General features: G+C 42.5%; 1 protein-coding gene across 4 annotated transcripts in view; it reads right to left on the bottom strand.

Moving 5' to 3' along the window:
• Window positions 1-23734, bottom strand: part of cdk6 (cyclin dependent kinase 6) — a 150186-nt gene that overhangs the window by 35658 nt on the left and 90794 nt on the right. For all 4 annotated transcript variants that reach the window (XM_062958007.1, XM_003222106.4, XM_062958008.1 and 1 more), the window contains one exon: window positions 11432-11541. In XM_062958007.1, coding sequence (XP_062814077.1) covers window positions 11432-11541 — 110 coding nt within the window. The remainder of the gene's footprint in view (window positions 1-11431; window positions 11542-23734) is intronic.

Here is a 23734-nt window from a genome sequence, read left to right as displayed (position 1 = left end):
CGTTTTCTTTGCCCATCGTATCTACTGTTGTGACAAAGCCTGGCATGATTGGAAGCTTGAAGAAAAACCACAACTGAATAGCTTGGCAGAAACTTCGACACCCTTCTCCAACCACAGACAGATACAGTTACTGGATTTGACTAACGGTTATCAATCAGCACAACTGTAGGCCCTTGGGAAGATAACATGACACAAAAAGAGAAGGAAAAAGGAAGTACATGTGAAGCTTTTATGAAAAAAAATTTATATACTGAAAAGAGTTTACTAGCATTATGTTTTCAGTTCAGTGCTTCACAAAATTATTTTGGTCATTTGGAGAAAATCCACACTCCACCACCAGCAGTATTATGATGATAATTAGAATTATTTATACCTTTCCCCCCAGATGTGAGACTCAATTATGATTTCTATGTGAATTTTTTCCCATAGAAAACATAACATATGGCGATCATAGCCATATCTAAAGGTATCTATCAACACCCAGGTACAGGCTCCTGAGAAATCTGATTGAACCAGGGTGTTTACAGATGCATATTGGTGCATTAATGTTTTCAACAGACAACAAAACTGCTTAGGGAAAGACCAGTTTTGCACCAGGATTGCAAAATGGTGCACGATGTAATTACATCTGCCACAGGCATTCTTACTTAACTTTTCATTTGATCCAGTTTATTGAACATATTAAGTCAAATAGTTGTGAATGGGAATACAAAATTTCTCATGAGATCTCCAAACACCTGGCTTTCAAGTCTAAAGGAAGAAGAACAGGCCAAGAAATACACAGTGAACTAAAGGAAAGAAAACCAAAGAAAATAAAAGCAGCACTGGATTGCACCATGTTCCTAGACATAAATATATGCAAACAGGTGTAGACTGAAATATTTATTGGGTTTTTTTTCGTGTCAGGAGCGACTTGAGAAACTGCAAGTCACTTCTGGAGTGAGAGAATTGGCCGTCTGAAAGAACGTTGCCCAGGGGACGCCCGGATGTTTTGATGTTTTTACCATCCTTGTGGGAGGCTTCTCTCATGTCCCCGCATGGAGCTGGAGCTGATAGAGGGAGCTCATCCGCGCTTTCCCCGGGTGGGATTCGAACCTGGCAGCTTGCAGATGAGCAACCCAACCTTCAAGTCACAAGGTTTTAACCCACTACTCCACCGGGGGCTCCAATATATTTTCACCAATATTATTGGTGAAAGGGAGAAGAATAAGATTTCATATAACAAGCAATGGGTTTATAACAAATCTGTAGCATGCTCTCTATTAGTTACTACATCGATGAACTACAGTTCTGCCATGTGATGTGTCAGAATATTGAAATGTAAAGTCAAGATGGATGTGTAAGAATGGCCTATGTCTTGGTGGCTTTACTACTTCAATCTTTCATAAATTGTTCTGCTAAAGCTGGCCTCTGTTTCATGCCCCAGAAATTGGGTTATTTGATATAGTAGAAATGAAGACAGAATTATTTTCAGACCTAAGTAAAACGCTTATTGTTTTAGTTTTACTCTTGGTTTGTATGGAAATAGTTACAACAGAAGGGAACTGCATGACTTACCATGTGGCTTTTTTTGCGAGTTTAGGTAGGCAGTAGGGTGACGGTGGACCCTGCCTGTAATGGTGGCTTGCTGGCCCCTTCCTCTCAGGAGCCATGTGAAGGTTCACTCCAATCAGGTATAAAGGGTGAAAAGACCACTGCTCACACATACACCAGCATTTGTTCCTGAAGCACCATCCACCTGCTCACTCTCTTCTCTTTTGGTTCTTGCAATTCTGTGGGGTAGAGACATTTAGCCGACAGAGTCTGTTAAATGTCCGTACTCCTACTAATACATTTGTGGGTGAGCGGTGGCATGGGTATTGGAGCTGAGACATCCATTACTATTCTCTCTCGGGCATTAGTAACATTTGGGGGACTTTCCTGGGACTTGGAGAGTGTGGAGCAGATTTGGTCTTACTTACTTGAGATGGAAGCCACTACATTAGGGGGACAACACAGGGGGCTTTTACCCATGTTTCCCCCCTCCTATCATCCCAAGGGTTCCTGCAGCAAGTCGTAAGGTCAGGCTCATTGACCAACTGTAGGATTGGTTGATGCCTGGATCTGGACTCATGTGTGTGACAACCCTTTCTATTGCTGCCATCAATAAAAGATATGGCTTCTATTTTCCAGTTTCTTTGTATGGTGGTGTGCTTATTATGCATAGCCGACTCACCCCTGAATGCACAAAAGTATAAATACTTGGGGAATCATACTTTTGCTATTCAGTTGAAACCAATAGAGATATTTAATACTCTAAATAGACCTATCCATATTAGCCTCAGATCTGATTTTCCTACAATTAATTCAAAAGACACAGTAAATAGGATGGGGTCAGTTCTATCTATTTTAAAAATAATTCTTTCTAAAGAACAAATATGCTAGGAAACAAATATGCTCCTCCACCTTCTCCTTCTGAGAAACATTTAAATTCTTCTTAAATCAAGTTCTTTTTATCTTTATTACAGGCCGATGAACCAGTCTTATAGAGTCAGACTTGTAGTATATTTTTTACTCTTCTCCAGACAGGTGGCCAGTCTGTTAGATTCATTCCCCCCCCCCCCCCCCCCCAGTTTTTCTTCTGGAGTCTTGGACTCAAATCATCAAGGCTGAATGAATCCAAGCTTCTAATTTAACCCATTGACCTCTCAATGTAACAGAATAACAATGACAGCTTGAACTATGGTTCACAACCAGACAAAAGGGTAGCAAAGGCATACTGGTTTCATGAAAAGCAATATTTTTAACTGGGTTCTAAGATTTTGCTCCAAGTTTTTTTTTAAAAAGTGTCTCAGGTTCAGAAAGATAATCCAAATATCAAAAGAACCAGAAGTGAGAATTAAAATTCATGCATGTTTCATTTTATGTTTCTGATGGTTTTGAATGTCCTGACACAATCCTCCTACTCTTCCTATGACTTCAGAACTTTGGCAAGTTTTTAAAGGCAGAACTGGGCAAACAGATACATACATGATTCCCTTAAGTAACACAAAAGAGCAAATTTGCAATATTTCCATTTTAGTGCATCCCTAAGTACTATGAATCTGTTATTCATAAACTGACTAACAAGAGCAGCTGTATTATGGATCAGCAATGCCTGTAGTCAAATGAAATCTAGAAAAATCTGTTGTGAAACAACAGCTTTCAAACATCAGCCACAAAAATTCAGAAGTATTCAGAAAAGAGGTAAGAACCTTTTCACTATGCAATGAATTTGTGGAACACATGGTACTATGGGACTCAGGGGCTGTGAAGAAGAGGCCCAATTTACAAGGGACTTCTCAGCTCTCATTGTCATGAAGTGATGTAGGCATGAAATCTGAGGGCTTAGAGGCTGAATCCAACATGGTGAATTAACTGTCATTAGACTTTGTTAGTCAAGTATGGGTTTTAAGAATCTGAGTTTAGAAGAACCAGGCAGGAAGCACAACCTTATGTGAATGCCTGATCAATGGAACAATTCTTCCCATTGTCGCTACTCTCCCACCTTGTGATCTACAGCTGGTCCTCTACATTTGTAGGTCTTTCATATTTGATTATTCATGAATTTGGTTAATATGCTTCCTTGTAGGTGAAATTGTGCTATAGAGTTGTGCGGGAGGACCTAAAGATTACTAGAGAAAATGCTTTCCTAGGCATTTGTAGATCTCCAGTGAGTTTCCATGGTCAACTTCTAGCTGACTATGGAGATGCACTGGAGAATCTAAAGATTCCCAGAGAAGTGTTAGCTCAAGTAAAAACAAAACAGCATTTTTATTTATGGTTTTTCCACTTTTGTGGGGGCCCTGTGCAGTTGTAGACTGTTCAGGATAGGCCGACTTAATTATTGTATTTACATTTAATATGTACTGTATAATGCCAGTAATATGTACAATATATGTACACTGTAATTGCTAAAATATACATTTATTTTGCAATAATTCAATTGTATCTTTTTTTCCACTTTCTGTTAAAATGATAGTCTCCTGGCAATCAAAAATTTACACCCAATCCACTGCTGGTCCTGTGCTCCTAATTCCAGTAAATGTGGAGGGCTGACTATATTTTCTCTACATATACATTTTAATTTGCTTATTATGTTAAATGTTCCTTCTTCCAATTTTGCTCTCTCTAAATTTATATGCATGCCACTCAATTCATTAGCCCAAGACATAGAAATGAACAAGCATGAAAAGGCTTCCTTGTACAAATGCAATCTTTTTAGGAAGTTTGTGAAGAGACAGTGTTAGTTTTTTGCAGGATCTTCCATACACTTTTTTTGGATATTTCATTTGGGGGCACAAACCTTCTTTGGGGGACAATATCCTCTTTTGACTACCCATTGCTACACCCCTCTTCATGCATAATCCAATCCTATGCTGTAGCTTCATCTGAATATAGTCTTTCCAGATGCTGATAGCTAACTTTAAGGATATCTAAAATAACTAAAGTTTGCAAAACTGAAGTAACAGCAGAACCCATCATGTACTGAATTCTACAGAAATTTCTCTGCCAGTTAATGTGGCTTGAAAAAAACCTCAGCAACACGAAATGGTGGGAATATTCAGAAGAGTGAATCCATGCTTGAAATCCTTTAAAGATGAACAATCAAGAAGAGATGAGGAAAAGGAAGCATAACTCACTATGATAATTAAACAAACAATTTGATTTGTTTCAATATTGACCTGACAGTCAAACATAACTTTCATTCTAAAAGAGGTAGTTAAAAGGCAGTTATGTGGTTTGCAGTAAAATTTTAAAGGAAGACGGAATTTCCTTTACACATATTTGCTTGAGAAACAATCCACGGGAATATGCAAAACGTTATAGCTCATTGCTACTGTAATATTGGTAATTTTTTTCCCTGAAATTTGCTTTGATCATGCATAAGCTAAAATACTGAATGCATATTCTTTCAATATCATGAAAACTCATCCTCATAAATGTGCAAATTCACTGAAATCATAGCATGCCAGACTATGAGCACAGTTGGTCAATTACTAAGGACAGGTTGCTCACCTGTAACCATGTTTCTTCGAGTGTACTCTGTGAATTCACACTAATGGAGAAGCTGCGCCTGCGCAGGTTCCGACGGAAACTCTTCCAAGCTGAAGTTCAAATTTTGGCGGTAACCACGCCCCCCTTCCCAAGGGGCATATAAGGCAGCCCCAGGCGCGCGCTCCCCAGTTCCTACGCCGCCAAGGCAACGAGAAAGGGAGAGGTTTGCCAGAGGGGAAGGAAGGGTGGGTTTGTGTGAATTCACAGAGTACACTCGAAGAAACATGGTTACAGGTGAGCAACCTGTCCTTTTTCTTCGTGTACTCTGTGAATGCACACTAATGGAGACTGACACGCTAAGGTCCCGGATGGTGGGACAAGGCAAAACTCAACAATTTAGTGAATGTCCAAACACATATTTATTAGGACATAATGAGATAACAGTCTCAAGAGACCAGTGCAATCAATTGTCCGAAAGGACCAGTGCAATGCAAACATGAGCATAGCAGAAGAGGAAAACATAACATAGAAATTTTCCAATAAACATGGTAGAAAAAAACCATTCAATTGCATAGTGCAAATAAACGCTCTCCCAGGGGGGAGAGGGACAAACACATCATATCCGCCTGGATCAATAAGGCGGTACCAGGTAATAGAGCAACTGCTCAACACAATCAGGGAAAAACACATCCCTAGAGGTAGGTATGGGGAAAAAACGACCGGCCGAAACTTGAAGGAGAGGTATAGAGAGTCACCTGCAGGTGAATATAAGGAGAAAAACGTTTGAGAGTCAGGAGAGGCAAGATGAGAGTACTGATCTTGCAAAGGCCGAGTCCTTTAAGGCTTTATTGTCCAGCCTGTAGTGAGAAACAAACGTAAGAGGGTTTGACCAGATAGCCGCTTTACATATGGAGTCAAGCGGAATACCCCTAAGGAAGGCGGTTGAAGCCGAGAGGCCCCTAGTCGACCTCGGGCGGATGGATGGAGGAGGAGGTCGCTTGGCTAGTTCGTAGGCCAACTCAATGGCCTGAGCAATCCAGTGGGACAGTCTTTGGGAAGAGATGGGATTACCCAACTTGTCCTGGGCATAAGCGACAAAGAGTCTTTGTGTCTTACGGATGTCTTTGGTACGGTCCCTGTAGAAAAGAAGTGCCCTTCGAACGTCGAGAAGGTGCAGTTTTTGCTCTAGAGGAGAGGAGGGGTTAGAGAAGAAAGCTGGTAGGACAATGTCTTGATTGAGGTGGAAAGCTGACACCACCTTAGGGAGAAAGGTAATGTCCGGGCGAAGAACAGCGCGGTCATGGTGAAAACGTAGATAAGGCTCGTCGACCCTGAGAGCAGCAAGCTCGGATGGCCGTCGTGCCGACGTGATCGCCACTAGAAAGGCCAACTTCCAGGAGAGCAGACGGAGATCGGTCGAGGCAAGCGGTTCGAAGGGAGCAGAAGTGAGTTGAGAAAGTACAAGTTCGAGATTCCAGCCCGGCGTAGGTGGTAGCGACGGCGGGCAGATGTTATTGTAGCCTCGGAGAAAGGTTTTGATCAAGTGATGAGAAAAGAGAGATGGCTGACCGTGGCGTTGAAAAGACCAGGAAAGAGCTGCGAGATAAGCTTTAATAGAAGCGAGAGAGAGTTTCTTCTCGACGAGAGTCATGAGGAAGTCGAGGACCACCGGTACCGAGGTCGGAAAGGTGTCGACGTTACGGGATCGAAGAAAGGCGTGAAAGCGAGAGAGTTTATATGAATAAGCCTTGGTAGTAGACGGCTTATGGGCTGCCCGAAGGACGTCTTGTAGGCTCTGCGGAAGGGAGGCTAGGTAAGAATCCTCCATGCAGTGAGATGAAGGGAAGGGAGGTCTGGGTGAAGAATTTTGCCGTCCTCCCTTGAGAGAAGGTGCGGCGAGGGAGGCAGCGGGCGAAACGTTCCTCTGGAGAGACGAAGAAGGGCCGGATACCACGGTTGGCGGGGCCAGGCCGGAGCTATGAGAATCGCTGTGACCGAGATCGAGAGAAGTCTTTCGAGGACTTTCGGTATGAGAGGAATCGGTGGAAAAAGATAAAGCATCTCCGCCGACCAGTCCAGCAGAAAGGCATCCCCTAGACAGCCGGGAAAGGAGTTCGGGGGAAGTCTCGCCCCGTAGCGGGGTAGCTGAGCGTTGTGAGGAGACGCGAAGAGATCTAGAGTAGGGCGTCCCCAGTGGAGGAACAGACCGTCGAGGATCTCGGGATCGAGCTTCCACTCGTGGGAGGAAGATGTCATCCTGCTGAGGGCATCTGCTAGGCCGTTTTGGGCGCCCGGCAGGTGGATTGCAGAGATCTGTACATCGTGGGCTATGCACCAAACCCAGAGACGGGAGGAGAGGAGCATCAGTTTCCTCGAACCCGTACCGCCCTGTTTGTTGATGTAGAATACTGCTACGAGGTTGTCCGATTGAATGAGAATGGACTTGTGACGGATGAGGCGGGAGAATGCTTTCAGGGCTTTGAGAATGGCGAGAAGCTCGAGAAAGTTTATGTGATTGGCCCTCTCGGATGGGGACCAAAGATCCTGAACCGTTAGACCGTTCATGTGGGCTCCCCAAGCGTAAGTGGAGGAGTCCGTGGTTATGGTTAGCGACGGCGGGGCCGGATGAAATGGGAGGCCCCTGCACACGTTTTGGTGAGACGTCCACCAGGAGAGGGACTGGCGGACGAACATCGGTATCGACAGGTATCTGGAGTTGTGGTGGTAGGACGGCTTGAAAGTGTCTATAAACCACCTTTGTAGGACCCGAAGGCGCAGCCTGGCAAACGGGGTCGTGAGAACCGTGGAGGCCATGTGGCCCAGAAGGACTTGGATGGCACGGGCTCTGACTCTCCGGGCAGATCGACAAAGGGCGATGTGGTGGCGGAGAGCTAGGAATCTGTCGAACGGAAGTGAAACAGTCTCTGTGACGGAGTCGAAGAGGGCCCCGATGAACCGGATTCGGGTTGACGGGGAGAGATTTGACTTCTCGGAATTGAGTTGGAGGCCGAGAGATTTTAGAAGACGCAGCGTGAAGGAAACGTGGTTTTCGAGAAGAACCGGATCGGGCCCGACGAGAAGCCAGTCGTCCAGATAAGGAAAGACCGTGATGCCATGTAGCCTTAGGTGGGCCGCTACGGCGGCGACGACCTTGGTAAAGACCCTCGGGGCCGTAACGAGCCCGAAGGGTAAAACGGTAAATTGGTAGGTTTGGTCGAGCACTTTGAAACAGAGGAAGCGTCTGTGCGTCTCCCGTATCGCCACGTGGAAGTAGGCGTCTCGTAAGTCTATGGAGGCAAAGTAGTCTCCCCGCTGCAGCATCGGGAGGATAGAGGCAATAGAGACCATCCTGAATTTGGAGGGGCGAATGAATATATTGAGGGCCCTTAAGTCCAGAATGGGGCGTAGCCCGCCTCCTCTCTTTGGGACTGTAAAGTATCTGGAGAAGAAACTTAAAGGGTCCAGTTCGGGAGGGGAGGGACGGATGGCGCCCTTGGCCAGTAACGCCTCGACTTCGGCCAGTATCTCTGGGGAAGGAGTTGAGTGGAGAATGCGACCTGTAGGTGGGAGGTCCGTGAACTCTAAGGCGTAGCCGTCTTGGACAATGCGAAGAACCCATGCATCTGAAGTAATAGAGTCCCAGTGATTGTAGAAGGGGGCTAGGCGGTCTGCAAAAGCGCCGGAGGGTCGAGGCAGCGTGGGCTCTGCATCGGTAGCGGGTGAGGAGCTTTGGCAGGGGTTGGCGTCAGGTACGCCGGTTAGCCTGCGGAGGAGCGGGGGTGGTTCGACCGCGTTGCTTTTGCGGATGAGGTCCCCGACGAGGTTGGTGATGGGTTTGATTATTCGAGCCCGAAGGCCGCCTGAAAGAGTGGTGTCTGAAAGATTGCGGCGGGAAGCGGCGGGAGCGGTGCGGGAACCAGCGGGTGCGCTGAGGTTGCGGTTGGTCGCCACATTTAGACGCAAGAATCTTAAAGTCATGATTAGACTTGAGTTTGTCATCGGTAGCGGAGTTAAATAGTCCGAGCGCGTCAAAGGGAAGGTCTTCAATGACCTGTCTGGAAGATGAGGAGAGGCCCGAAGACCTCAGCCAGGCGTGGCGGCGGATGGATATCGCGTGGGCAATCATCTTGCCCGCAGTATCACCTGTATGTTTCGCCATTTGTATTTGGTGGTGAGCAAGCGAGTCTGCTTCCTGTTGGAGGGTAGTGAGGACGGAGCGGTCTTCGTCCGACATCTTAGTGAAGAAGGGCTGTGCCTTCTCCCAGATAATCTGCTGGTAGGCACCCATGCAGGCTCCATAGTTCGCCATGCGGCAAAGCAAAAGGGCTCCGGAGTAAAGTTTTCGACCCACGGCGTCGAAGCGCTTCCCTTCTCTGTCGGCCGGAGTGTTCGACTGACGACCTGAGGATTGAGAGGCCTTAACGACCAGGGAGTTGGGGTCGGGGTGGTGTTTGAGCCATTCCAAGGTATCATCGTCGGTACGGTACCAAGTCTCGATCCTCTTCGAGGTCGGAGGAATGGAGGAAGGGGTTTTCCAGGAGGCCTGGATAACGTCCAACAGATAAGGCAGGAAAGGGAGTAACGTGGCCGGCGGAGCTTGGGCCTGCACCCTTTTGAAAACTGGATCAGACACTGCTTTGGAAGTCTGCTTGATCTCCAAACCCAGGGCGTCGGCCATTCTGACCATTTGATCAGAGAAAGCACGAATATTGTCAGTAGGAGAAGGCGGGTCCGCCTCATACGCGTCGTGGGGAGGAGAGAGGTCGAGACCGAGAGAGACCACCGAGGCCGAGAGGACAGAGTCTGGGCGGTCAACATCAACATCTTCCTCCTCAGCCCCTTGGGGGGACTGAGGGGGAGAAGAAAGCACAGTCTCGGGAGGAGGCATGGCCTCGCGGGAAGAGAGGGTTGGGAGCCGAGGATCCTTGGAGGCTGAGGCCTGAGCTGCTCGAGCCAGGCGAGCCGTTTGTCTGCCACGCTCCGGTGTCGAGGTGGGAGGGAAAAGCTGTTGGCGCGACGAGTGAGGCGGCGCAAGGGGCTCTGGCAGCGGCACCCTGACCACCGTTTGGGTAGAGTGGTGGGGTGAGTCCTGCAGCTCCCCGTCAGACAGGGGGTGCAATGGAGATTGAGAAACATCTCTAGGCCTCTGTGCTGGCACAATTGGAGAGGATCTTCTCGAGGAGGTTGCCGAGGAAGATGGCTGGCCTCTCCTTGAGGAGGCCGAGGAAGAGGAGCGCTGAGTCAACCGTTTCTTTGTCGGCGGTTGTTTAGATGCAACCCTCAAGGACTTGCCAGGTGTGGGAGGAACCACAGCTGAGTCAGATTGCGCTCGACGAGACTCCTCGTGAGCCCTCTTAAAGGCTATCTTGATAGCAGAGGAGGACGGAGGGGAGCCGATACGAGAACGGATCGAGGTCACCGAAGCCAAAGAGCTCGACGTCGAGGAAGGCCCCACCTTTCCGGAGCGGGTCGATACGGTAGCCGTCGTCACCGTACACGGTGGCTTGACCGGCTTAGCGGCCCTGGAGGTCTTGGACGCCCTGGACGAGACCGAGGAGGCTTTAGCTGACGGAGGCTTAGCTGGTGGCGCCGACATGGCTCTTAAGGCTGAAGACGACGACGTACCCGACGTCGACGGAGTCGGTTCTGGCGCGAGAGATTTTTCGTAAAGTGCCGCTCTAAGCCTAGCGGCTCTGTTCTTTCTGGCCTGAGCTGTGAGAGCTAGGCAGAAACGGCAGGTACTGACCACATGAGCCTCGCCAAGACAAAAGAGGCACTTGGCGTGGCCGTCCGAGTCAGGAATCTTAGCAGCACACTGCGTGCAACGCTTGAAGCGAGTAGTAGACATGCGAAGAGTCCGAAGTGAACCTTGCGGCGGAAAAAAAGGAACTGGGGAGCGCGCGCCTGGGGCTGCCTTATATGCCCCTTGGGAAGGGGGGCGTGGTTACCGCCAAAATTTGAACTTCAGCTTGGAAGAGTTTCCGTCGGAACCTGCGCAGGCGCAGCTTCTCCATTAGTGTGCATTCACAGAGTACACGAAGAAAAAACATTTATATCTCTACCACAGTTACTAAGCATTTATATCTCTATTATGTTCAATTTAATTAAGAATCAAGACTGTTACATTGGTAATTTTCAGCAAGTACGGGTGAAATTTAGCTAGTTGGCTTTCCCACACAAACATTTTCCTTAATATTACAAATCAGTAGTAATATAAAAATTAGTATTAATGTAAAAATAATGTAGATCTATCTATCGCATTTATGATTTACTAAACTTTTTGGTTTTCTTTACATTTTCTAGTCAATGTGAATCATCTGTGATTTGTAAAAATCCTATTTAATTATGGATTGCAAACTCATAAATAATCAAATCTGTGAAAGTTAAACAAGCAAAGTTCAACTGCATTTCTTACCTTCTACGGAACATTTCTGCAAATATACAGCCAACACTCCAAAGATCTACTGGTGTGGCATAACTAGACTGAAGCAAAACCTCTGGAGCTCTGTACCATAGAGTGACAACCTGCAAAACAAAATGGAAGGAAACATTAGCAAAAAAAACCCCTCTAGAAATATCTGCTATCTCAAAGAAAGCAATCTCTTGTTCTTTCCTCACATGTGTTTTGTGCTTTTAAATTGCAGCCTGCCAAACTATAGTCTCATCATTATTTTTTAAAATACCTAGTTTTAGATTTGGATTGGAAACTGTTCATCCACTCTTCCAAAGGACCAAGCACACACCACTGAAAAATGGTTTCTCAGCAAAAACAAATAAACAAACAAAACGCCCAACCATAACCCAAAAAGGAAAAGCCTTTAGTGTGTGAAAAATGCCTCTGTAGGGCCATAAAACCATTTAGGAGGCTGTTTATGACTATGAAAATGACATCAATAGCCACACCAAGTTATAAATGAGAAGAAATATTTGTGTTTCGATAGTCACAAATATGTAACACTGAAAAATATATGTTATAAGTATGAGTCTGCTTTGGAGAAGGCTGCTATGACAATATATCTTAAAATTATTATATTTTCACTTACAGGAAAACGACCCTGCCCTATCCTAAAAAGCTCAACTTAATTTCCCATTCAGAAACACTTGAAATGAGAACATATTCACATACAAAACATAATATGGTGATGCCAAAGGGACAAGTGATGGAAATTAAAGGATATTTGATATTTGAGTCCCCTCAGGGAGATAGGGTGGAATACAAATAAATTATTATTATTATTATTATTATTATTATTATTATTATTATTATTATTATTTTACCTTTATTATATATATTTATACAACTGGTCAGGTTGGTTAAAATCTCTCTTAGCACAATAACATCTGTTTTAGAAACAATTCAATAAATTAAGAGCAAAGGAAAACTGAGACTGCTGTATTTCTGATGTATAAAACAGAGGTAAAATGGTGTTACAGAAGAAGAATTATGTAAATGTAATCCTATTTTCTATGGCTGATAAGTATTCATAATCTAACATATGATTCAAATTACTGTTGAAAAGACATGGGTTAGATGGAATTTGTTTGGTTAGTATTTTAAGATTAATCAACCTTCATTCACTTTCCCAAACCAATATGCAAATCAGAATAGAATGATGAAGAGGCTTTTGCATTTCTGTGCATTTCATTGTGTAGTTTTAGATTTGCAATTGTATATACTACAAGAAATTGCACACAAAAACCCCCACACGTTATGGAAAATAACACAAAAAGAGGTATATAGGGCATACTGCTCTCCCCAATGCATACATCACAAAGAAACAGGTACAAAATCGTGTACAGAAATTTGTGTTTCTAAAAATGTATACAAATTCTTAGACGGATTACAGGCAAAACATCCCCAAACACATAAGGAAAACGGATGGAACAAGCTTCCAGAAAAATATAAAAACGTTATAGAAAACCACAAACCCAGAACCTTTAAAAGTTCTAACTGTATAGAACTGTGTGGGAAAAGAATGCCCTTTGCTTCAAACACTGCAGATTGATAACATACAAACTTTAAATCAATATTTAGGTTGGTTGAAAGGCCAGAAACTTCTAATTGAACTGTATGTCTATTTCTTCCAGAAGATGTGAAAAATGAACAGATATAACATGATTACTTTCTTCTTGTATGGATAACAATAGAAGAAATGCACACCTTTTCCTAGAACTAGAAATGGTGCAGTCAAGGCAGCTATTTTTGTCCTTTCCAACTTGTTAAAATAGTCTGCCTTTGTATTTGTGCTAACTATAGTCAAACCCCAACTATGTAATATTACAACTCCTTTTATGAGGAGCAATGAACAGCATACTAATGTCCTCTGGTTTTTTTTGTTAACTGTGTTTGAATACTCGGCATCTGAAGCAGGAATGGTTGATGGTGGCCCTTTGAAACACATGGAAGTCCACAGTTGACCACTCCTGGTCTACAAAATTATGCAGAGAGGATAGAAACTGTTTAAATATTCACAAAAGGTGTGGACTGTGCAATCTGTCACTAGTGATGTCACCAGAACTAGACAATATCTGCTAATGATATTTGCACAAACCTATCCCATTCAGCCATGTTGTAATTGACATAGCAGTTGGAAGTCTCCCCGCCACCCAAAAGGTATTCACATAAGAATGCTGGGTTAGGAAAGCAGGGAGACATTGATTAATAACTTAGGGGTTTGTTTAAAAATTTAAAAAAAATTCTTTAAAAGGAATATTTTGTCGAGAAAGATTAGAATTATTTGGGTGGAAAGGGCAGATCTGCAATGTTTCAGTATGATGTTTTGGAAGGGAGCAATTATCACAGGGTGTGTTATCTGCTGGTCTGAGGTTCAAGTTGAGAATGGCAAACTCTGTCTGCTTGCATTCAAGGAACTTGAATGAAAGGAATAACCACAGATAACTTTCCTTGTTGCTAAGAATCTTCTCTGAAAAAATACCACAATAGTCTTAGAATGATAACAGTGAGTCTGTGCCATGACTGGAGAACATTTTTCTCTATTGCACTTTACTTTTCACTGAAAAATCAAAGAAATATTTCTTGGTACTGCACTCATTGTTGTAGATAAGGAGAACTGAAAACTATTCTGAAAATAGGATATGGTGAACTCAATAAGAAGCACAAAACATCATTTTCATGGTTTTTATTTCTATTTTTTACTTAAATGAAAGTGTTTATTTAAGGTTAGTCAATTAGGCGGTTTCATCCACAAAAGAAAACACTGTAATTGTTTGCATAAATAAGTACTTTTATATTATGATGATATTTATATCCTGCCTTCTCCCCCAGTTTGAGACTCAAGGCATCTTACAACAGTTACAACAAAGTTAAAAGTGTGGTGTATGAAAGTTAGATGAGCCATATAGGTGTGTCCCAGAGTACCAGGATTTGTGGGAGAAACTGTTATGCCCCCAAAATATAAGCCTTTTTTAATTTCAGCAGAACTCTATAGACAAGAAAAACCAAAAGAAATTAATAGAAAGGTGGGCAAACTACAATGTTCCTGCACTGTTACATAAGAAATACAGGTCAAGCACCTTTTCTTTAGAACTTTGAAATTAAAATTTTTCCAAAATCCAAAATTGTCCATGTCAGTAACTAAAAAAGTGATACCTTTGCTTTCTGATTGTTCAATGTACACAAAATTTATTTCATACACAGAATTTGAAAAATATTGTTTGCAACATTATCATTACTTAGGCTAGAAAAAGGAAGAAAAAGGAGGCGATAGGGCCACTGCAAGGAGTAGATGGGGTGATGGTGACAGGGGATAGGGAAAAGGCAGATCTGCTTAATGCCTTCTTTGCCTCGGTCTTCTCACAAAAAGAAAGCCATCTTCAACCTCAGCAACATGGAATGGACGAAGGATTGGGGGAAATCCAACCCCAAATAGGGAAACAAGTTGTCCAGGAACACCTGGCCACTCTAAACGAATTCAAGTCCCCAGGGCCAGATCAGCTACACCCAAGAGTATTGAAGGAACTAGCGGAAGTTATTTCAGAACCACTGGCAATCATCTTCGAGAGTTCTTGGAGAACAGGAGAAGTCCCAGCAGATTGGAGGAGGGCGAATGTGGTCTCTATCTTCAAGAAGGGAAAAAAGAACGACCCAAACAATTACCGTCCGGTCAGCCTCACATCAATACCAGGCAAGATTCTGGAAAAGATCATTAAGGAAGTGGTCTGCAAACACTTAGAAACAAATGCGGTCATTGCTAATAGTCAACACGGATTTACCAAAAACAAGTCATGCCAGACTAATCTGATCTCTTTTTTCGATAGAGTTACGAGTTGGGTCGATACAGGGAATGCCGTGGATGTAGCATATCTAGATTTCAGTAAGGCCTTCGACAAAGTCCCCCACGACCTTCTGGCAAACAAACTAGTAAAATGTGGGCTAGACAAAACTACGGTTAGGTGGATCTGTAATTGGCTAAGCGAACGAACCCAAAGGGTGCTCACCAATGCGTCGTCTTCATCATGGAAAGAAGTGACAAGTGGAGCGCCGCAGGGCTCCGTCCTGGGCCCGGTTCTGTTCAACATCTTTATTAACGACTTAGACGAAGGGTTAGAAGGCACGATCATCAAGTTTGCAGATGACACCAAACTCGGAGGGATAGCTAACACTCCAGAAGACAGGAGCAGAATTCAAAACGATCTTGACAGACTACAGAGATGGGCCGAAACTAACAAAATGAAGTTCAACAGGGACAAATGCAAGATACTTCACTTCGGCAGAAAAAATGGAAATCAAAGATACAGAATGGGGGACGCCTGGCTTGGCAGCAGTGTGTGCGAAAAAGATCTTGGAGTCCTCGTGGACAACAAGTTAAACATGAGCCTACAATGTGATGCGGCAGCTAAAAAAGCCAATGGGATTTTGGCCTGCATCAATAGGGGAATAACGTCTAGATCCAGGGAAGTCATGCTCCCCCTCTATTCTGCCTTGGTCAGACCACACCTGGAATACTGTGTCCAGTTTTGGGCACCGCAGATGAAGGGAGATGCTGACAAGCTGGAAAGCGTCCAGAGGAGGGCAACTAAAATGATTAAGGGTCTGGAGAACAAGCCCTATGAGGAGAGGCTTAAAGAGCTGGGCATGTTTAGCCTGCAGAAGAGAAGGCTGAGAGGAGACATGATAGCCATGTACAAATATGTGAGGGGAAGTCATAGGGAGGAGGGAGCAAGCTTATTTTCTGCTGCCCTGCAGACTAGGACACGGAACAATGGCTTCAAACTACAGGAAAGGAGATTCCACCTGAACATCAGGAAGAACTTCCTCACTGTGAGGGCTGTTCGGCAGTGGAACTCTCTCCCCCGGGCCGTGGTGGAGGCTCCTTCTTTGGAGGCTTTTAAGCAGAGGCTGGATGGCCATCTGTCGGGGGTGCTTTGAATGCGATTTCCTGCTTCTTAGCGGGGGGTTGGACTAGATGGCCCTTGAGGTCTCTTCCAACTCTACTATTCTATGATTCTATGATTCTATGTGTTTAAGGTTATATGAGATGTGCATGAATTTTGTGTTTAGACTTTGACCCATCTCCAAGATATCTCATTGTGTACATGCACAGGTATTTCAAAATTAGAAAGAACCCAAAATCCAAAACACTTCTGGTTCCGAATATTTTGGATAAGGGATACTCAATCTGTAATGAGAACTTGCACCAAGAGCACTGCTTTGCTCAACCCGGATTAACATCTTAGTTTTATGTATATTTGCTCAGCTCAGACAGCTGGCATGGTGTCATGGTTTGGGAAACCAAGGTTTGAATTTCTGCTCAGCCATGGAAACACTTTCTCAGCTTAAGAAAACAATGGCAAGCTTCTGCTTATTAAATCTTGTCAAGAACCCTCCATGATAGGTGATTTGCAGAGCAAAAGATTCTGAGCTCTCTTACAACAGATTAAGCTCTGTTGTATCAGCGATACAGCCTTCACACTGGTATCTGAATTAAGATCACTGTTTCCTAAACTGTGGGTCCCGGCTCCAAATGGGGTCCCCTTAGCTCAATGTTGGGATTGCAAAAAAAAAAAAAAGGGCAACAATGAATGATACCTACATATTTACATGAACCTCTTAGCAAGAACAAGCAGTGTCTACAATGGACTCTGCAGAAAATGCTTGATGTACTTCATAAAAAGGCAAATCAGCCTGTTCAGTAAGCCTTGCAAATGCTGATTTATTATCAGTAAATGTTTAATTTTTCTACTTATATTATATAACTATATTAGCTGGAGTTGCGAAAAAATTTATTAGGCAGAAAGGGGTTGCAGGTGGGAAAAGTTTAAGAAGCCCGGGTTTAGATCTTATCGGCAGTGGTTAATCATTCTTCAGTCTGTCACACTTGCATTTCAAAAATTGTATTGTAACATAAAAAGCCCAGCTTTTAACTACACCATAAACAGAGAAAAAATATTGAAATATCACTTGAACATATTTAATTCATCCCACGATTTCATTTAATTTCCTAGTGAGATTACAAAGAAGAAAAACTGACTTTATATAAATATTTTTCTATGAAAGTGATATCCAATATTTAGTATTTTAAGGAATATTTAAGGAATACATCCATTAATGTACTGCTGACTATTAATATTAATATTAATATAATGGGAGTCCCGTGGTGCAGCGGGTTAAACCGCTGGGCTGATAAATTTGCTGATTGAAAGGTCGGCAGTTTGAATACAGGGAGCGGGGTGAACTCACGCTGTTAATTTATTTATTTATTATTTATTACAATATTTATATCCCGCCCTTCTCACCCAACAGGGGACTCAGGGCGGCTTACAATAAAACAGACATATAAAAACAGTACAATACACTATAAATCAGTTAAAAAATTAACTTACATAAACATTCATAAAATGCATTTATAAAATATAGATAGGCGTGTACAAGTTTAAAAGACTGGGTCTGTCAGTTGAGTTCCAGCATACATAATAGTAATTAATGCTGCTGATTCTTATACGAAAGCCTGGCCCCACAACCAAGTTTTTACCTTCCTACGGAAGGATAGAAGGGAGGGAGCCTGCCTGACTTCACTGGGGAGGGCGTTCCATTGGCGGGGAGCCACTACTGAAAAGGCCCTGTTAACCTCAGCTTCTACCAACAAAGCAGTTTGAAAACATGCATATGTGAGTAGATCAATAGGTCTGGCGGAAAGGTAATGGCGCTTTATGCAGTCATGCTGGCCACATGACTTTGGAGGCATCTACAGACAATGCTGGCTCTTCGGTTTAGAAATAGAGATGAGCACCATGAGCACCCAGAGTCGGACACGATTAGACTTAATGTCAGGGGAAAACCTTTACATACTAATTAATATAATATAAGAGTGGCTACCTGAACATGGGGTATTTGTTTTTAGGTCTGACTATCAAGCAAATAACTAATAAAATCAGACATCCATAAAATTATTTTTAAATCAGAAATCTAAAGGATTGCCCACATGGATTATTTCAGTTACTCCAAAATCACTGATGGTCAACTGTTACAATGAATCACTATATAAAAATCTTCTAGGCCTGATGTTGGAAGGGCAAAAAATAAGAGTTATACAAAGAATAGAGGAATGAGCTTTGTTAACTTTGTTAACACTTCTGGCTTAACCATTACTGTTTGCTAATGCTATACCTGTAGTCATGTGAGCCAAAAACTGTAAGACTTTGTGCACTCAGAAAAAGAACATCCTGTGTGTTGTCAATTTGATTTGACCTTTAGAGAGGAAGGTATATTGAAGTAATTAATAGTTTGAGGCTTTCTGAAGAAAGATTCCTTCATAAAGAGCTTCTTGTATAGAAGCTGCATTCCTTATTTCAGGGCTGTACTTGCAATATATTTAACATATTGAATTAGCTGGATCATCTGTTTTTTATTCCCATACACAACTCCCTTGTTGAAATAGCTCCACTGGTTATGGTTCACTTCTGGACAGAATTCAAAGTGCTGCTTATGACTAGGTCGTGATTATCTAAAAGACAATCTCCCTTTATGACCCAGTGTGAATTTTAAGATTTTCAAGGAAAGGGGTTTTTTTTCTTGGTCCCAGTCCCATTCCAGGTACATTCTGAGGAGGAAATGAGAGAGAACTTTCTGGGTAGCTTCTCCCAAATTCGGGAATTCCCTTCCATGGGAGCTCCCTTCTGCTTTCATTTTATTTAGACCAGATCTAGACTTCTAATTTATAGTGGAAGAAGCGTTTTCATTGGGGTGTGGTGGATTATTATCTATATTTTAGCCATTTAAAATAATTTAAGTTGATTTTAATAAGATTGTTTATTTAGTAGGTTCTAAAGTTTTTGTTCTACATGGTTTAGTTGTATTTTGTTTTCACCTACATTGTAGGCTGCCTTAGGCCTTTTATTAGGAGAAAAGTAGGATGAATTAATTAAGATAATCATCTGACATTTTGGTTACCTTCCCAATGAAAGCGTTGTTACTCACACATGATGACCAGCATGGGAAGATCAGTCTGGTAGGACTGGCATTTCAGTGTATAGCTTGGAAGAGTGGCATGCAAACTCATCCTTAATAACCATATTTACTCGAAATTGGGGTGTGTATTAGATTCATGTCATACAGTAATCTTAGTGCTGAGCCAAAGGAAAAGGGGAAGCTGCTTCAGGAGCTGTACCTGGAGCACATCTTTGCGGGATGTCAACTCTAATAAATAGCCAGGGCTCAATGCTATGGAATTTTGGGACGTGAGGCACCAGCATTTTTTGGAAGAAGGCGCAAAACCTTGTCAAGCTACAATCCCCAGGATTCCATAGTATTGAACCAAGGCAACTAAAGTGGATTCATTCTACAGCATAGAGGCACCCAGCCATTTCTTTTCCATTTCTGAAAGCTTTGGTGTTTTAACACAATTGTTTACAATAAAGGAATTCTAAACAGGCAGCAATGGTTATGCACACCTTTTTTGGCCAAATTACAAGGAGTGCACTTTTTGCCACTGCACATTACATTTGGCAGTAAATACTTTTTTGTGTTTCAGAGTTTTGAAAATTGAGGTGCACATTAGACTTGGCAACACATTGGATATGGGTATTTTTTAATTTTTATTTTTAAGGCTGCATCCCCACTGAAGTTTCATTTTACACAGTTGTACGTTCTTCTCATTAAACATGTACAGAGCTACATTTTTTAAGGGCACAAACAGTTTTCTGCAGGTTTGGCATCAACTCGGGTTTAGTTCCAGAATTCTCCATAGATACCAAAAGCCCAAGTGCTATTGTATACAGTGGCATACCCTGTTTCCCCCAAAATAGGACCTACCCTGAAAATAAGACGTATCATGATTTTTCAGCATTTCTAAGGATGCTCGAAATATAAGCCCTATTTTAAAAATAAGCCCTAGATATAGTTCATTTAAAAAGTTGATTTGGAAAAATAAGACTGCCCCTGAAAACAAGCCCTAACACATCTTTTAGAGCAAAAATTAAGACCCTATCTTATTTTGGGGGAAACAAGGTAGTAATATGGTGTCTTTTATATAAGATGGAAAAAACAAGGTGTAATTTTTGCAATTATGTGGTGGGACGGGGAATATTTACAAGATGTGAAGGGTGGAATTTGTGGATTAGGAATCTATGAACACCGAGACCCGAGTTAAAACTAACAATATTATTCACAACACCCTATTTCTCCTCTCCAGTTTTAAAAAAAGCAAAGGGTAATTTAAAGAGCACCAACTAGTTACTTCTGAGGTCTATAAGAAGTAATATAACGAATTCATTAAATATTATGAAACAACATTTCAGATTGTGGATTTGTGGTACAGCATTCGCAAATGCAGTCCTACAAATCAGATTTGCATTTTTATGTAATGTAATATTTAATCAGTCTAAATGGGCATTACTATTCCCTACCTTCTTTTAGTGAAAAACATTGTAAAAAAAGAACCAGTCATGAAAATAATGGGGGTCCCATCAGTATTTAACTACAGCACTTCCATTTCAACACATATAAGTTATGTGTCCTACATTAAGATGTTTATGTCTTCTTATGAAAAGAAAAAGAAAACCCACAGAACAAAACTCAAACAAAAGAGTTGTTAATTTTCTTTAATAGTTTAAATACACGACTACTCAGAATCTTGTGCTTCTAGGAAGAACCACATTTCTAGAACGTTGATGCAGTTAAGGACTATTTCTAGGTATATCCGTTCTTTCTATACATATACAAAAACGTATGTATACAAACAGAAACGCAAGACACCTCAGCTCTGTATAGTGGTTTTTAAAATAAGCCTCTTGCATTACCAGACAGAACAGGATCTTGTTCTTAACCAAGCACTGTTATGTCAAGAATAGCAGCCAATTTCTAATCTTTTCAATAGGTAATTTAACTTTCTGGCAATGGTGCTATCACAGATGCTATATATATGATTCTCTGTTCTGCCATATCTAGAACACAGGGCTCTACCTTTGTATCTGAAATTCAAGATTGTGTGGCGGATTGTTGTGTTATAGTTAGGCTTGTCTATAATCTAGTTCTCAAAAGCACTTTCTTTTCACAAGTTGAAGTGTCACATGCTCATTCATACAAAATGCCAAAGAAAGTTCAAGGTAACTAGTGTTTCTAGTTCTCATGTCTGAAGGCACTACATCAAATGAAAGAACAGCAAGATAAGAATGATATTGCTAGTTACTAACAAACACCAGATAAAATGGGCTCTTATGACTGCTGTTTAAAGCCACAGCATTCTACACATTCCTTGAAGTCAAGAAAGTCTTGCCTGAGAATGGCAGCTATGCTAGATATGAACCCCTGCAAAAACAAGGCTATCTCTGTGTCTCCATATACCAACATTGCAGAAGTTTGGCCCATCTTCTGGGGTGCATCTACACTGTAGAATCAATGCAGTTTGACACCACTTTCACTGCTGTGCCTCAGTGCTATGCAACCAGTATGGTTTCACAAGCTCTTTAGCCTTCTATGCCAAAGAGGGCTGGCACCACACCAGAGTACAGTTCCCAGGATTCCATAGCATTGAGCCATGGCAGTTAAAGTGAGGTAAAACTGCATTAATTCTGCAGTGTAGATGTACCCCTTTGTCTCCCTCTGTCTTTTGGAACAGGAATGTGTTTATGTGCATGAAGATCTGTGTGTGTGTAAGAGTGTCCTGCAGTTTCCACTAAAACCTGCATCCATGTACGCTGCCAGGACAGAGAGGTACTGTAAAACAGTGTGGCTGCCAGCCAATGTTTACAGTCCCTGGGTGGGAAATGCAGAGCGAACGGCTCTTAATGGCAGGCTCCACAAGCCTTTGCTGTTGCCGCCTTGACCTTCTGCCTCTGTTTCAAAGCAGCTCCCATGTTAACCCCTTGGAGACTTTGGGCACAGCATTTTAGGAAGGAAATATCTTTCCTTACAAAGCATGCTTCCCCTCGCATCCCACCCCAGGCACAAACCTGTCAACAGAATACTGGGACAACAGTGTGCTCCCAGCCCACTCCCGGGGTCACAGGAAAGAGACCCCTTCTCTCTGCCCAGAGGGTCACTAGATGCAGACACGCTCTCTTTCTCTTGCTCTTTTTTCTCTCTCTGTTCTTCAACGTGCCAAGGTTCCAGCTGCAAACAATGGACTACAGATTACAAGGTTGTGAAACAGCATAGCGAGTCTGCGAGAGAGAAGGAAGCATCCAATTTAGGAAGAAATGCTTTCTTCCTGCCTGGCCAATGAGCGCGGCTGGAACTGGTCGTGGTGATTCCTCCTCCTGGCAAATTCTCACTAGGCTCGAAATTAAAGACAGGCCAGCACTAAAAGGGAGCATTCACTGTGAAGAAAACTTAGGTGGGCTTCAAAAGATTTCAGGTTTTTTTTCTTCTGAATAAAACATAGTAGTGTAAGCACAGTAATCCTCTATTGCAAGTTCAGCTTTGGCACCTAATGTTAGCCTTAATGCAAATGTTTGTCAGATTTTATGAAACTTTATCTACTACTAGACTTGTTACCTGCCTTACAAGCCTTGTTAAGTATATTTGTTCCTTCTGTCGTCTAAATTCTGCATCCCTTTACAACTGCCTCTCTCTCATTCTCCTGCTATCGAAGTCCCCTTTTTAATGGATGGATGGTATCCTTGAAGTGACTGGCTTGACCTTGAAAGAACTGGGGGTGGCGACAGCTCTGGCGTGGACTGGTCCATGAGGTCACGAAGAGTCAGAAACGACTATGCAATTGAAGAAGAAAATAAAGGCCTGCCCAAGTCAGAATCTAGCTGCACAGGTTGAACGGCTATCTGACAACTGCTATAAAGGCTTTTGGGAAATAGCTTTTAAAGTATTGGAATGAAAACGCCAAATACACCATTTTGTCATTGTTGTGTACTTTTCATGCCATTTCCTATTTATGGCCACTCTATCACGGGGTTTTCTAGGACTGAAAATGAGTGACTTCTCCAAGGTTGCCCAGTGGGTTCCTACTGCCAAGCAGTGAATTAAAGCCTGGTCACCAAGTCATAGTCCAATACATTATGGCACTTTTATCTATATAATTTTAGTGGCTGAAATATAATAGCACAAGATCTACATTTTTCTCCCCATAGCTTTCCATTTTTTACATTTTTGTTTATTCTTTCCTTTTTTCATTATTTAACAAGCTACTTTATTCAATTATATTTATTTTCTGTTTTTGTTTTAGGTTTTGAAGCAACTTTTATCAGTTTAAAAATGGTGTAAACTATTAAAAATTCTTTAATATTTATTTGCTGCTAAAATTGT

This window comes from Anolis carolinensis, chromosome 6 (genome assembly GCF_035594765.1).
Source record: "Anolis carolinensis isolate JA03-04 chromosome 6, rAnoCar3.1.pri, whole genome shotgun sequence".
NCBI lineage: Eukaryota > Metazoa > Chordata > Lepidosauria > Squamata > Dactyloidae > Anolis > Anolis carolinensis.
Note: the sequence above shows the minus strand (reverse complement) of the source record. Positions and strands in the feature narration are given on the sequence as shown.